The 17,304-nt window shown below is 27.4% G+C and overlaps 1 protein-coding gene across 1 annotated transcript; it reads right to left on the reverse strand.

Annotated features, from left to right (window-relative positions):
- Nucleotides 1–8,309: 8,309 nt before the first annotated feature.
- LOC113849337 (synaptotagmin-5-like) lies at nt 8,310–16,485 on the reverse strand. Its single transcript, XM_027479189.1, has 12 exons — nt 16,185–16,485; nt 15,907–16,040; nt 14,601–14,702; nt 14,462–14,512; nt 13,369–13,489; nt 11,660–11,781; nt 11,471–11,569; nt 10,809–10,889; nt 10,632–10,717; nt 10,128–10,353; nt 9,280–9,444; nt 8,310–9,056 (listed from the first exon to the last, which is right to left on the reverse strand). The coding sequence occupies exons 2-12, from the start codon at nt 16,009–16,011 to the stop codon at nt 8,619–8,621; spliced, it is 1,596 nt and encodes a 531-aa protein (XP_027334990.1). The 5' UTR covers nt 16,012–16,040; nt 16,185–16,485; the 3' UTR covers nt 8,310–8,618.
- Nucleotides 16,486–17,304: the final 819 nt, after the last annotated feature.

Consider the following 17,304-nt stretch of genomic DNA (forward strand, 5'->3'; position numbering starts at 1 on the left):
TAATAATAATATTAAATAATTTTTATTTTCATAGATTATAAAATATTTTTAGAAAAAATATTTATCTATGATGTGCAAACTTGCACAGATTAAACTTTTTTAATTATTTATTTTTAAATAATTAAAAAATAATATTAAAAATGAAAAAAAGATAAATAAAAGAGAAAAAATGAGTAATTTAATTTTTTTAATTATTTAAAAACACATAATTAATAAGACTTAACATATGTAAACTTCACAAATAAATAAATTGTTATTCTATTCTATCAATTAGCATATAATATTAATGTGAAGAAATTACATATAAATTTTATTCTTATTTTAAAGAAACATGGATGAGTATATATAAAATCTTAAATGGCATTGATTAATAAATATTATTAAAAATTATTATTTGTTAATAAGTTCTTATTAAATTTATTTTTTAATATAGATTTTATCTAATAAAAATTAATATAAATATTAATTTTATATTAATATTATAATTTTTTTAAATTAAAAAATATAATAATGTTTAATGATTTTTACTTATTGATAAATGATGACTATTGAATAAAATTAATAAATAAAAATTTATTATAAATTTATAATAAAAAATTATTATATTTACTTAAAAAATAAATTTTGTAGTACCTTTAAAAAATTTTAGAATACTGCAAATTTTTTTAACTAATGATATTTATATACATATTTAAATGATAAATTTATTTAATAATAAATTATTATATTTACTATATTTATAAAAATGGTTAAATTTTTAAATAAAAATATAATACAATTAAAAATAAATAAACTAAAATTTAAAAATAAAATAATATTATTATATTTTTATATTTTTAATTTTATTATTATTAATATTCAATTATTTAATTATTATATTAAAATATTATGTTATAATTTTTTTATAATAAATAAAAATTATTTAAATATAAATTATATTTTATTTAAAAATAAAAATTTATAAAAAAATAATAGAAAAAAAAAATATAATATATATATAATAAGATTATATAACAAATAATATAAATAATATAATTTTAAATAAATTATATATAATAATATATTTTTTTTATAAATTATCATTTTTTTTATTGATTAAATTTTTTAGTTACAGTACCTATAAAAAAATTTATAATATCACAATACGCACTATTTTAAAATTAACTTCAGTTTTTTTAAATTTATTAATAAATTAATACTTTTATAATATCTATCCACATTCTTATTCTAAATTCAAACAAAACATTTAAAATTTTGCTAATTAATGACATGTATATGGTTGTTGTGTGTTGGTCTGGTTTTTAAAAGATGAAACATTTCCCAAAACGGATATTAATAACGTTCCTCTAACAGCAAAGTCTATCAGATCATATCTATGACAAAATTTAGATAATATATTTTGAATATTTTTAGTATTATTTTTAATAATTTAATTAAATATCCTAACTATGTAAACATTTTATAATAACATGTAACTATGAGTTGTTATATTAAAAAGGAATTTTATAAATAAATTTAAATTTTATATTTGATATATATTTTAATTAATTAATAATATAAATTTTTGTATACTAATACAATAATAATAATAACAATAAAGTCTTATGTTATTAAGTAAAATCAGTTACATAAATTACATCAATAAGTTTAATTAAAATTAAATTATTTAAAATATTATTTATTATTATATTTCATTATATTTCTTATAATAATTTATTTTAAAGATTTTAATTATTTTTTACTTTTTTATCATATTAAAAGTGTGTAAAATTTTATTTAATAAATTTCTTTTGAAATAAAGACTTATATCTTAAAAATTTAATAATAAAATATATTGAATAAATTAGAAACAATTTATTTTAACAAGTTATACTAAAAAATTATTAAAATTAAGTAAAAATAGAGTATGATAGTCATTTAAAAAAGTTATTTTTAATTTATTTTCAAAGAGACATTAAAAGTCAAATTATTCTTTTTTTTTGCATTGTATCTTCGATTACTTGTCTTTACATGTGCTTAAATACTTTAGTTAATTATTTGTTAAGGCTTAAAAAAATATTTTAATTTTTCTAAGTTTAAGATTGACTATGAGATTAAAGTTAACTTTTAAAAAAACACTAATAATATATCAAAATTAATTTTAATTAAATTAAAATAACGGTAACAATTTAGATTCATTTTTAATACAATGCATATTGTTAAAATGAATGTCTAATTTAATTAAAAATAATATTAGGAGGAATTATAGTATTATACTTAAGTTATTTCTTTAAAATGCTACTTTCTCACATGACCTTAAAACAGGTGTGGCTTGAAGAATGTTGAGAAAGAATGAAGGCAACAGATAATCCAAATGTCATTAATACGAGGCAGCTGCACACAAACACTCTTTGACTTCTTACGAACTTCGTTGGAGGTATCTAAGCTAAAAAGTTACCCATTGCTTTCACAGCTTACGAGATCCACTTCCACGCCCCAACCATCAAACACTGAAGAAGCCAAAAATAATCAAAGCTTCCTTTTATTTATTCTACGATTCTCCTTTCATTTTTTTATGATTTCTTTTTCCTTTGAAAGAAATTATTAATAATAACTTTTTTAAAATTATTTTATAAATATTTTAGTAAATTACATATTTAAATGCATCTAAACATCATGAAAATAAATATTTTTATATAAATATTATATTGTAAATAATTTGATATATATCTTTAAAAGATTGATCACTATAAAAAAAATTATGAATTTTTGTGAAATAATGATAATTATAGAAAAATCTAAATATGCATGTGAGTCCCAATATCCTTTTTAGCATAGGTTAGTTACCAAGAAAATTAGAAGCCCATGGCTGTCGGGGTCAGGGCTGACCCGTGAGAGCGATATTTCCAAGGTCTAACTTATCATTATGTCCAAGACTTTACTTTATATTTCTTTATTAAATTAGGAGAGAGAAACAATAAAATAAATAAATAATTTATTTTAAACTTTATAAATAAAAAAGTAATATGATAAGTGTTTTTAGAAGATTGATTAGTAAGGCTAAACTTTAAAAAAAATTATAATTTTGTTTAATATTTGTAATCTAATTAGTATTTAATTTACTAATCAGACCAGTGCATCAAAATAAAATAAAGTTATCTAGACTAGTTTAATATGTAATTATAAATTTGAATATTAATAAATATGATTATGTTAAATATTAAAAAAATTGTTTTTCATGTTGATAAAAAAAAAAAACTATAATTATAAGCACATACTATTACTAACTGGAATCCTAATAAGATTAATTAAAAATTTTACTTATTATATCAAATTCAATGGAGCAAGACTGAATTTGAACGTGAAAATATTCCCTGGGAAGATTGTCTGTGATACGAAATGGTTTCAGCTCCACTTGTCCAGACATTGTCAAAATGATTAAGGATCGTGTATTGGTGTGAAACAGATAAATTGAGCTCATGCATTATTAATATTTTAAATAATATATTTTTTAAATATAAAATTTACTTTCTTTAATTTTATTTTTATGATGATATATTATTTATTATATATTTTTTTTTAAAAATTATTTCGTAAACATAGTTTAATTGAAAAATGTAAATTTTGAATTTTAAATAAAAAGATCATAAAATACAAATAAAATAATTTTTATATTATTTTATGCTTAATAAACGTTAAGATAGTTAAATATATTATATCATTTTACTTTTAAATTTACATGAGAGATGTTTTAAAAAGTTCAAATTTCCTAAAGAATACAAAACTAAATACATTTTTAATATTATTGTTAATAAATAAATAAATATCAAATCAAACATATTTTTATAATTGAATACGTTAAGTGATAAGAGTTATTTTAGTTTAATTTATAATCTTAAATTTAAATAACAATAAATATATTATATTAAATACTTAGAAGAAGAAATTTATTTATATAAAATTATCATTACTAAATATTTCTATACATAAAGTAAATTAATAATTTATTATTAATTACAGATTTGTTAATTATTTATTTAATTCATTTCACTACTTCAAAAATTAATACAAATAATTATTTATCCAACTGAATATTGTACCTTTATCAGCAATGTACTTTTCCACCTTGTTAATACCAAAAGCAATAAAATAAAATAAAATAACGGTTCATTTGTATACTAAAGTGAACGCAAAGCCTAAGAGTGGATAAAGGGAGTGAAATTTTATCATGCAATCAGTAAGCGATTTTTTTATAGAAATATTAATTTTAGCCATTAAAGTTGAGAATAAAAAAAATTAAAAAATTAATATATTTATCATGTAAAAATGTAAAAAATTAACAAATATTATCTTTCTAATAAAAAATATTTTTAGATACTTAAAATTAATTTCAAAAATTGAGATTAGCAATATTATTGTTTTATTATTTTTAAATTTACCTCTCTCAATAAAATACATGGCTGAAAATTGAACTCCACTCAAGGTTTTTTTTTTCTTCATGCTTTGAATCAGTTTTTCTAAGAATAATAAGTTTTTATGAAAAAAAAATGAAACAAGAGAACATTACAGAATTTTATGTGTTAATAATATTAAATATTATAATTTTTAATACAAATTTATTCTTTTTCATTTTTAATGTATATCTTTAAACACATTAAAAAAACTGTTATACTTTTCTGAATATGAGTTGATATAAAATATGATTTTTATTAGTTAATTAAATTAATAATATTTTTATAATAAAAATTATTAAAAAAGAATAGTAATACACATTTTAAAATGAGAATATATAAACACTCTTCAATTCTTAATTAAATGATATATATATATATATATATATATATATATATATATATATATATATATATAATCTTTATTGTTGCGTAACACAATCAGCTTGTGTCTCAGATGTTTTTAAATTTTATGCTTCCTAATTATAATCTCCTTTTTTTATCACCATACTATTATAAGAAAATAATTGTACAAATGTAATAAAATTTTAAAATGCATACTATGATGATCAATTATAAAGTTTGAGGGAAAAGCAAAGCACAAAATGTATGTGTTATGGTGTTGTTAGTATCACTCTTTAATTAAAATTATAATTATAATTGCTAAATTATTTATAGATCTACACATAAAAGCAAATTCATGTTCTCATTAAATTTTATGTTTATGAAATTGTATTAATACTTTAAATTTGAAATTTAAACTTGCAAACTGACTGAAAGTTCTCAACCTTATGACAATATATATATACATACATATATATATATATATATATATATATATATATATATTCATTTAAAGAATTTGGTTATATTTGGCTACAGCTCTGTAAATGGATCAGCCATGTTGATGATAAGGAAAGGGACAGTGATGTTTGTCTTCATACAACAGATTGATGTTGTGGGTGAGTGAGTATTGTAAGTATTCCCAACATGAATTTATATTAACGTTCAAATGAGAATGAGGTGGTTGTCGTATTAAGGTTTTGTGAACATCACTGGTTTGTTCATTATTGTATTAATGTATGCTTCACTGTATTTTTGTCCTCTTCTCTCACATTCACATAGCCAGTGCATGTTCTGCACAGCACAAATAAGCCATTACTGTATCATTTTATTCTTCGACATTCTTTTTCATTTCAGTGGACCATTTAAGAATTTTTTTTTAAATACTTATTTTAGGGTGTGGAGTACTGTCAATATTTGTCATACATCGAAATAAGATATTGTAGCATCTTGGATAGATACTATTTGTCAATTACATCATTTGTTTGTTAGTTAAAGTTTCTTTAAGAAATCCTCCCAAAGGGAGGGTAGCCTCTTCATGAAAAAGAATAAGTTTTTCTTCTTTTTAGGTTAAATCTTATACATGCTATTCCTTAACTATTCATATTTAGAAAAATCTTCTTACAATATTGTAAGAAAAAAGATCATTAATTGTATTAACAGTTTATTGGAAACTGCCGATCTCATAGCTAGCATGAACCTATAATAATAACAAGAAAAGTGTTAACTAATAATAGTAAAATTTTATTAAAAAAATATTTACTATACTTTTATAAAAAAATTTATCTGTAACCTGGTTTACAAAGCAAGGGTTCTACTTCTCAAATGATTCCTTCCAAACTTCCAGTGTTTCCTTAGCGTCTATTTTGGAAATACCCATAATCAATTTCTTCTTTTGTGACATACATTTCAATAACATTTAATAATTTAAACTGATTTTATGAAATAAATTATACCTAATTTAAAAAAAGAAGGCTCTTAATCCTTAAAGGATTTGTCTTCCATCTTTAGCTTAGGGCTAATTGGAAGTTTGACACATTGTTTGAAGTTTTAATATTTTTCATTAATGCTTTGAAAAGAAAGTATCATTCATCGCTTACCAATACCAAAATTCAAAGATACAATAAATCTGCATGAGAAGGTGCAGCTACACTTCATTTTTGAATTTAAAGCGCCATGGAGAATGTGACATGTCATCTGACTCCATTTTGAAAGCAAGGACCAAAGGAATTAACAATGGTGTATGGGTGCTAAGGGGTACCTTGCCTTGAACTGTTTGTTACCTGTGACTCGTGACAGAGTAGTGGACAGACGGTTTATCTACAGCACAGTGATCCCGTGAAGGACACATAATTCAAATCCTGCTAATAATTCCATGAGATAAGGTCCCATTTCGTATGACTATTATTTACTTTTATTTTCTTTTTTATTAAGTTATTTTTCGAAGACATGTTGATACAAGCATTTATTATTTATTATGTACTTAATTTATTACTAGAGTGGTGATAATAACTAAAATCAATGAAAAGTTTAATTGGTTGAACAATGTTTTAGCATTTTTTATTGTGATATATCTCTTTCACTATTTATAATTAATTTTTGTTTTAAATTTTGTTTAACAATCAGTTACCAGCAAATTTTTTTTTTTATCAATAATGGAATATAGAAGTACTATGACAAATGGGCAATGTAGAAATATACTTCTATTTTAGTCTGAAAACGACCAAAACATTATTAAACTCCATTACTTTAGTAAAATATACTTTTCCAAACAATGTCGTATCATTAAAAACACATGTAGGGTTTTTAATTAAAAAGTTTGAGTATGGTAAAGGATATTTCTCGGCTAATTAGAAAGTTGGTTGCGGTAATGAGTGCTCTACAAATTAGGTGACACAATCTTACATATTTTTGTTGTTGTTTGAGACGTCACATTATGGCCTTGAAATGATTATTTTGTTGTTAATAACTAGGTTATTGTTCATGAAAAGATCCTATATTGTTGGAGAATGTGTACTTTATAGCCATAGCAAGAACCGCAGTTGAAGAGCTATGGGTCTACTACCATTACGGCTCAATGTGCGTGGTAGAAGTGGTTTAGGTGATGCAACCTCTATCCATGGAATGAATGGCTCCATGCTATTTTTGGGGGAGCAAGTGAACAAATTCTAAATTATGGTGCCAAGTGAAAAATGTAGACAAAACCAAGAACAGCCAGAGGCTACACTAGAAACTAAGCTTAGTAAGGGTTTGCCATGCCATCCTTTGGACAATGATATTTAAAGATCATAAGACTTTTGTGTTTGAATTAACCTATGTTTGTTATGGATATATGAAGGAATCTTACAAACCCAAGATGTATACTGTATTTGGACATCCGATGCCTTTTCACACAAAGAATTCAGTAAAAATAATTATTTTTTAAATAATCTTTCACTAATCGAAACTTCATATTCATTTGATAGGCTTGTTTTACATCTTAATAGAAGTATGTCAAAGACAAGTATTGAAAAGTATCTGATGTTTTAGATTTTAAAGATTCCCTATCTATTGGGTAGTTCAGTAATGTTTAGTTGCTTTCTAATGGCATATCAAGAAGGGTCATATATCGTTGGATTAATCCCAATAATCTATTTCAGTTTTAGTTCTTATACTTAAGTTTGATTTTTTATCTTTATAATTTATAAATTTAGATTTTAATCTTATTAGTTTTATTTCATTTTGATTTTAGTTCCTATAATTTTATTTTCTTTAGATTTGGTAGCTTTAGTACCTTGCAGAGCACCTATCCTAGCATGTTGTTGGTAATGTGAATCTAAACCAAAACTATTAAATATAAATTAAAATTGAAATATGATGTAAGCTTTAAGGACTAAAGATGTCCCGCTCATTCGTTCAAAATAACAAATTCAACTATTTGTTAATCATTACCTAGGCTAACCAGTTCAGATTGTTCACTTATACATCAGTGATAACATAGTCTCCAATCATTTAAACCGAAGACTTTATTTTCCCGTTTTGAATCATGTTGATTTCCAATGTATAATTTTTACAATTTTTAAGTTTTATTACAAATGTATCATACACCTGAACTAAATAAGGAATTTTTTTTTTACAATTTGTCAAGTTTTATTACAAATTCAAGTATCAGACATAATTACAGATAAAGATGATACAACTGAACTAAATAGACATTTCTTCTATCATTTTGTCAATCTAGTAGATTAACAGCCATTGGAGAAAACATCATGGTAAAGAAAAAATGCAACACAGATAATCTATCTATTATCAAAGATTGAACATGCAAATGTCCATTCATTACTCTTAACAGTACCAAGGAAGGAATCAAAGAGGCTTTGCACCACCACCATTCTCCAGTGCATTATTGACTGGGGTAGTAGAACCACTCTTTCTACCTGTGATTGTCCTGCCAACAAACTTCCCCGCCTTGCTCAGTCCACTACCAAAGGCTCCAAAACCACTCCCAACAAGGCCGGCTCCAGCCCCAATGCTGCTGCCAACAAGGCCGGCTCCAGCACCAATGCTGCTGCCAACAAGGCCAGCTCCAGTGCCAATGCCACTTCCCACAAACCCAGCACCAGCAACAACGCCGGTACCAACAAGCCCAACACCAGACCCTACCACTGATACTGCTCCATCTAGTGCATCCATTGTGCTTCCTATGATTCCCTCCTCTTTCAGTTTCTTCCTGTCTTCCATTATCTTTTTTTCTGCTTCTAAAGCGACCAATTGCTCTTCCTTGTTAAACTGATGATACAAGACCTGAAATTCCGACCTGATTATAACTTTCAATCAACTAAGAGGGTAGTAAGTGACCAGCAAGTAGGGGGAGGTTAATGTATGCAAATGACAGTAAGATCTAAAAACATGAATGAAAGAATAAACAAGTTTATATTTCATTTTTCATCTATGACTAAATCTGTATATACTAAGCACAGCCCCATAATAATTTCACCATCAAATACAAATATATCATTGCATATACCTTTATTGTCAAGGTTCCTCGATCCTTCTTATCTTTCACCTTCAGTGTATCAAGTGATGCCAGCAGCCTCAATTCTAGGTGCTTTACTGTTTCTGCTTCCAGATCAATAAGGGGTAACTGTACTACTCCCAATCGCTTATCTTGCCCAATGTCTTTATCAAAAACCTGTTTGGAGAGTCACGAACATCATTGTGTTAGTTGTCTTGAATAAATTGAGGTAAAGAAACAGTTTATGTTGACTGTTATATGGAGAAAAAACATAGGAGATCAAATATTAACAGCTATAACTGCATATAGACAGATGAAACCTTTGGTTAGAAACAGGTTTAGGAAAAAATACAAACTCTGGTCAAAATTCTGGGATCTATTTCATAAAATTCTCAAAGAAACCTGGTATTTGAGTCAGTAGTCAAGTAGAGATTCTAATATATACCACCATAGCTCATAGAACTTGCCACCATTGGCAGATCTAGAAATTTTTCTTAATTGAGGCAAAATATACTAACATAATTTTTATAAAAAAAAGAATGGCTCTAGGATCAGGATTAGGAGGTTCAATACAGGAGCTGTGAAATAAAGTAATCATGCTAGGGAAGCATGTAATATGCTTCTAATCATCATACATTAGTATCAGCAAGTAAGTAATTCACTATATTTTTATTTTCATATATATATATATATATATATCAAACATACAAAAACAAAATTTTCAAACTCTGGCATAAGTAATTAGCAAAGTTTAAGAAGATATATTTATGAAAACAAATGTCACAGCATATCTCTAAGAAAGGAGGCAAAAAAGAGAGCAGCACAAAAGGAGGTAAGGTGAAGTATTGGTAGGGTAAAACCTCAAGAATGAGTGACTGGGTCTCCTTGTCTTCTGCAATCAGCTCAAATGTCTGATCCCAAATAGGATTCAAGTTGTTATCAATAACCTTGGTCTTATACTTAAATAATGGTCGAATATGCATAACTACATAAGGATCTGACTTTCCAATCATTTCCATATTCTTTAAATCATTCGCTCTCACCACAGTCACTGTAAGTTTTCCCTGGGGCTTAAGCTCTAGTTCACTGCAATAAAGAGAACAAAAAAGGTAATGCTTAAGAGTGTGATTGCATATATTTAGCCAATAACATTGAAATTGACATTCCCAATTTGTTTTTCTTTTTCCCATGGAGGGGTGGGGGTTCGATTGAAAGAGGCAAAATTTGCTTAAATAGTTACACAAAAATTTCAAACTCAAATTAAAATTTTGTCAAAGGGATATGGAATTATACCTAGTCATGCTTGCATCAGCAATCGGAACGAGTAAAAGAAAAGGCAAAAAATTGATAAGATTAATAATTACCTAATATCAACAGGAATACCGCCTAGTGGAACTACAATCCTATGAGGCCATTGGAGCATGTCAGTAACAATTGATTTGACAGTATCCTAGAAATAGTGGGTAAATGTTAGTGTTATAAATGCTGCTTCAAAAACAGTATAAGAGAAAGAGGCAGTACGTTAAACAGATAGAACTCACATCAATCATATCCGAAATTCCAGGAATAGCTGTCAAACTTCCACCAACAGCTTTCAAAGTATAATCAATCTTGGGCTTTGGCTGATTAAATTGTTAATGGAAAAAAGTCAGTCATTCCAAGAGTGAAAAAAAAGAAAATATTTTAGCATGAATAATGAACTTTGCAAGGCTGATAAAAGTATTCAACAATTCAATCAGAATATAGATCTAGTCCTAGAGAAGATTAAAACGGTTTAGCTATTAACAGTAGTGTCCCCGATTCACAATCTTTAGAAGTGGACCATCCTAATAATGGCCCCAACATGATGACTTTGGTGAATACAGAATCAGATGTTTAAATGTAATTAACATATGTTTGATCTGAAGGGACCTCTTATCCTTTTTTCTAATTTGCTTAATCAACTGTACGTAATCATAGATAAATTCTTCATATAGAAAAAGCATAAATTAATGCCACACAATCATATCTTGCGGTGACAACACACATACTAAATTTCAAATAAATAGTCAATTCAAATACTTCAAAACAGTATTTGCAAGAGTTTAGAAAAGGGTTTGCACAAAGAAAACTGTAAATGGCAGAGTCAAAAAACCAAAACAGTTTTGATGTTTTTGTATGCAAACTCATTTCATTATTTCCCTCTGCCTCCCCCAACGATTACCTCAGCAAGCAGAGCAACAACAACAGCAGAAATGCAAGGAATCTCTTCAGCGAGTTGGAATATAACACGGATAATGGTGAAAACCTGTAGATCCTTCAACTGAAGCAAAAAGCAATAAAATTCAAAATTTGTCAAATTATAAAAGGAACATGATGAAATTCAACAGTAGAATACTTTGCTAAGTCCAACCTGAATAGGGATTGATGCAACAAGTGCAGCTTCAACAGCCAAAATAATACTGGGATCACCACCCCAGCGGAAATCAATGTCCATTATGATTTGACCTTTCTTAAGACTCTGGACACGAATACCTGTTAGGTTGAACAAATTATGCATATATGAATTCTTGACATACAAAAAAAAGCTTCCATAATCTCAACTTATCACATTATAAATCTCTCAAAAGGAAGCATGCAAGAAGGTGCAGTGTTGACAAGTCAAGCAAAGTCACACATGAACCCAATTATGGTCCAATTTGGATAAACTTCTTACTATGTACTTATAGTAGAAGAAAATAAATAATTAAAGTGAATCAAACTTGTAACAAAAGATAATATCAAGTTATGCACCTCAACTTTTGGATAAGTTAAATAAGAGAGCATCTAAAAAGGTGAGGTGTAAAAGTTTATTTCAACTTGTGAAAAGAGTTTGATTTGTTTTACCTCTTTATTTTCCTCACCTATAAGTGTTTAATGATAAGTTTATTCAAATTGGGTCTATTTACAAGTTGATAAACTCTGTTTTTGAAAAAAAAAAATCATTAGCTCTAATAAGTTTCAACATGGCTCCATCACAGCACAGATCTAGCATGGATTCATGTTCAGGAACTGCTTGCTAAGTCCAGAAGACAAGCTCAAACTGAGCAAACTAAGTCAATGATCAGAACACTTTTCTTCAAAGAAGTTGGGTTTCTTTAAAGTAAAGACTGCAACTTATGACAGGAATTTTCATTTATCTTATGGAATTTTTGGATGTAGTTTGTGCATTGGATTTAGAGTATCCTATAAACACAAGTTAGGTTTATGTGAATATGATAGAATTATAATTTTATTTTATTTTTGCTTTCAATTAATATTTTTTGATAGAATAATACACTAAAAGGAGTTAAAGAAAGAATGTAAACCATGGGAAGACACAAAATCCTTAAATAAAGAAAACAAGAGAAGAAAACAATAAGTGAGATCCAGCTTAAAATGCACCAAAGCTGTCCAGTCTCTTTGCAAATCAGTGAGTGAATTCCCTTGAAACAACCATGAGAAAAGCACCAAAAAATATCAATGAACAGAATCCAATCCCAGAAAATATTGAAGGCAAAGAGATACCCATTCAACCAAATTAGCTACACAGAAGACAAAAGGGGGTAAAATGAGGAGCAAAGTGCATAGGGATAGAACATACGAAAATCAGTTCAGTGATATTGTTGGGTATTAAATTGCCCCTCTAGAAGTTAGTGCTAGGAAATAAAAGAGGGATAATGTAAAATAAATACCATCAGCAAGCTAATGGTACCCTTTAAAACAAAGAATTTAATTTGGCTTTTGGCATAAACGGGGGAGAAAAACTTGATTGTACAAAGGATCCTGCAGCCTGCTAACAAGTGCCCAAAGGCTACTAGTAAGAAATTGATAAATAAAATGATTTTATTGTAAATCATGGAAAAGGTGTGTTGATAACATTTTCCCCATCAAACTTTATTTTTTATTCTTTACTACCCTAAAGGGCATTCTTGTTTTACAAAAAGTCTGGCAAATTTTTAAATATGATTCATGAAGCAGTCTACAAGGAATGCTGTCGAAGTAGATGGCAGGACAGCCTCATCAGAATTTACAAATTCCTCATGTGCAGTAGTATATTTACCAGGGGAAAGAAGGATCAGAGGAATTACTATTGGTTCATACCTTCAATTTTTGGAGCCACGTTTCCAAGTGACAGCTTGCTGAACTTCAATGAAGTAATTCCAGGAGGTCTGTAATCTTCCAGCAGAGGTTCAACAGATTCTCTGATCACCATAGTTGCTGCCTAATGGTAAATAAAATCTATCAAGATCAAGTCATCAATTTAAGCAAAGCAGGAATAGACCTCTGAAGATTTGCAAAGAAATTTCAAGCAGAAAGGTCTCCAAGTGCCTAAGCACAAGGGGATGGGATTTATCTCCAATCAAAGCATGGTGCATACTGTATCATAGAACATAAGGTACATGCAACTTTTTAAAGAAATTTTGTTGGGTGAGAAGAAAGGAGAAATACAAGTAGTATACACACAAATACACACACAATTCAGATTATATATGCATGGCATGTACAACTGGGTGCAACCTTGGAACTGGCAAGCTATACAAAATAAAGGCTAGTCACTGTTTCTCAATTCCTAGTATCAGTTTTAATGGGCACAACACACATGCTAGCAAACAATGTCCAATTGAAGCTATAGTACAAAACTTGTTCTATAAACCGGTAATGCTTCTTTAGGCGATTAGTAACTCCTAACTTTGAATTCAAAGTGAATGCAGCAGACAAATCAAGCACTGTAGGGCTTTTGGCATTAAGCATATTATTCTACAAGCCACAAAACATGTGACATTCAAAGTAAATCATCACACTCATGAAATTAATAGAAAGAATGATATTTTTAAAAGATGATAGATTAATTACTTTGATGACACTAGGGGAAAAAGAATATTTCTGTATTGCTATTGCCAGAACAAGAGTCGAGTCATATAAAGAAAAGATGGCTAATACTTAACGAAATTTTTTCTTTCAAACCACAAAAGTGGCATTTTAGAACTTAGAAGCAATATACTCTGGTACCAGAGTAAATAAGCAGTCTAATTTTAATTACAAAAAAATATATTCAATAAAATGGCATGCTGGAATACAGAAATGAGGGGAACACTTAAGTTCTACCATATAAATAAATCTTATAAGAAATCAATGGATAACACTGCCCAGACTACTGTATACAAACACATAAAGTGCATGCAGGCTTACTCACTTCTGCCACAAATGGCCAAAGTTTGGTCAGTTCCTTGTTTAGCCATTTCACCTGTAAAAGCCCGAGCAATGAAAAGTCATATACAGAAAACAGTCATACTATAATAATAGTTGAGCTGTATAAAATTTTTCAAACCCACCTGTTCATATACAGGAAAAGATATCCATTCAGGAAGATTATCACCACAAATTTTCTTTAAATCATCTCTGTTAAGCGATCCAAGGAGTTTAATGTCAACTGCCTGCAACCCAAAAAGATAATAAACATTAAGACAAGAAAAAAAATTATATGTGAAAACAGGACTTTTCCTCTAAACAGAAAATATGTCCAGCTAAAACAAAAACTCAACATGATAATGATATCCATATTAAATGTTAATGTTATAGTGCTCATTGTGACCCCCCTTCTTGTATTTCTCCAATATGCATTAGATGTTAATAGATAAGCTTATAAGTCATTGCAAACAGAGGACAGTATTAGATGTTATTCAACATGCAAAAATTTCTGATTTGAAGTTTCCCTCTTACTCCATTTATACTATCTTATAATGGGCCACTATGCAGTTTCTCAAAGGAGTTGCCTTTATGAATCCATTAAACAATAAATCATGACAAACAACAAAACATGATATACCTTTTGTTAATAAATCATGCATACATTTGTATTATGCTTTCAGAAAAAGAATTAAGATTAGTGTTGAATTTAGCGATAACTGAAAGATGTTTTCACAGTTTCTTGTAAACATATTTGAAAACAGAAAAACAGAGTGGCATTTTTAAATTATTTGTGGAAATAGGAAATGAAAATAGATCATGTTTTCTCAAACCAAACAGGCCTTAAATTTTCAACTTCCTCTCAGTTACTCATTCTTGAGTACAGCTCAAAACTTTTGGGTTGGACCAAAAGGAGTGTTAGGTAGATGAGAAATTGCTCCTGTGGTTAGATGCCACTTTATTATCACTTTCCCTAGCTACAGTTCACAAGTAACAAAAAGTGCTTAGTTGAAAGTTTAAGTTTATACATTCTACTAATCTATTCATTTCATTGCCTCATTAAACTATTTTATAAATATCCAAATAAAGGAACATTATTTCCACACCATTTCATTTCTTCTCTTCTCACTATTTCATTCTAATACTCTTCAGAGTTGCTGCCTCATGTGATCCTTTCTCACACTGATTACTTACATTCCTCCTATATGATAAGCTTTATTAAAAATTTAAAATTATTAGTGGATTATTGGCACTCCCATGAACCCAATGATCACCCAATTTTTCATTTCAAATTTGAAAAAGTCGCCCATTTGTTACTTCACAATTCATCAACATTTTTGTTCCCAATATTGCCTAGTACAGAGAAATTCAAACATCTCTCAAATTTTGATCAACAAAACCAAGGTCAAAACATGATTGGGATGAAACAAAAAACCATTATCATCATCATACCTTTGCAATTCGCTTGGCGCTTCGGTACCTCATCATGCGCTCCCATCCTGCCATCAATGCGATGCCGAATACCATCCCCAGAAAAATCCCAGAAATCAAACCCATTTTCCCAGATTCCAAAAACCACCTTTTCCCTTTCAACACAAAAACACAAACCCAAAAGTCAAAACCAAAAACAACCACATGAAAAAAAAAGAGGGGGGGGGGGGGCAACAAAGCAGAAAGCCAAATACGAAACTTTCTTTGAAAATTGAGAAAAAAATCTCAAAGGGTCTCACTTTAGAGGATGAAGCCAATTGGAATGAGATTCCGCGGAGAGACCAAAAGTTGCAACCAGAAATGAAAACCCAAAATGTTGATTTTTTAATTATTTTTTGTGTTTTAATGCTGAGAGCTGTGGGACTCCCTCCTTCACAGTGTGAGTCTTCAAAACTCCGAGAAATGTAAACTTTTTCTCGTTTCTAACGTCACTTTCAGTGTTGTGGATTCATCTTCTCTTCTCTTCCTCCACAAGATTTAAAACAAAGCATTAAAGCGTTGTAGCTGAGCTGTAGGGACTCCACACCTTCAACATTGTTTGCAATTTTACATTTATAGATTCCCTTTTATATATTACTTTCCTACGAGGAATATTAAACAACATATTTTTAGCACATCTTTTTAATATTAAATTATAATTTATAAAAATATAAAATTTGTTTTATTAAAATAAAATTTAATTTTAATAAAACTATATATAATAAAATATAATTTATTAATGTATGTTTAATTATACATATTAAAAATTTATGAATATTAATTTTTATTAAAAATTATAAAATATCACATAATTCAATAAAGTAATAATATATTTTTTAATACAAAATTATTACTTATTAATTCTTTATTACGTATTTAATAATACATGTTAAAAAATAATTAACATTTTATTAAAATATAATATTTAATAATGTTAATATATTACATTTTATAATTTATATTAAAAACATTATATACAAATTTTTAAAATTTTTTTAATTTTAATTTTTAAGATGAACTTTAAACACTTGAAAATAATATGCTTTTATTGAAAATTATAATATTTATTATATAGTTATATTTTAAGATAATAAATATTTTTTTATAAAAATTTATTGCCTTTAATTATATAATTTTAATTTTGAAAACTGATTTTAATATTTTATAAACTTTTACTATATATTTATTTTATTTAATTTATATGAATGTAGATTTCATTGTCGTGTCAGTTAATGCAGAAAATTACAGGGGTTGAGTGTTGACCGTTTGGTTATGGAAGAATGGAACAGCAAAGAGAAAGATGGAAGGTGTTTGTTGCATCTTCCATTGCCTTAATGCCGTTTGGATTTTGTCTCATTTTCACAATGTCTATGACCTATC

The sequence above is a fragment of the Abrus precatorius genome, unplaced genomic scaffold (assembly GCF_003935025.1).
Source record: "Abrus precatorius isolate BTA unplaced genomic scaffold, Abrus_2018 Scaffold9, whole genome shotgun sequence".
Classification (NCBI taxonomy): domain Eukaryota; kingdom Viridiplantae; phylum Streptophyta; class Magnoliopsida; order Fabales; family Fabaceae; genus Abrus; species Abrus precatorius.

Coding starts and splice junctions, on each gene's coding strand:
- LOC113849337 (XM_027479189.1), bottom strand. CDS start 16,011: ATGGGTTTGATTTCTGGGATTTTTCTGGGGATGGTATTCGGCATCGCA. Junction 14,513..14,600: donor CTTTTCCTGTATATGAACAG/GTGGGTTTGAAA, acceptor GGGCTTTTACAG/GTGAAATGGCTAAACAAGGA. Junction 10,718..10,808: donor GAATTTCGGATATGATTGAT/GTGAGTTCTATC, acceptor CACTATTTCTAG/GATACTGTCAAATCAATTGT.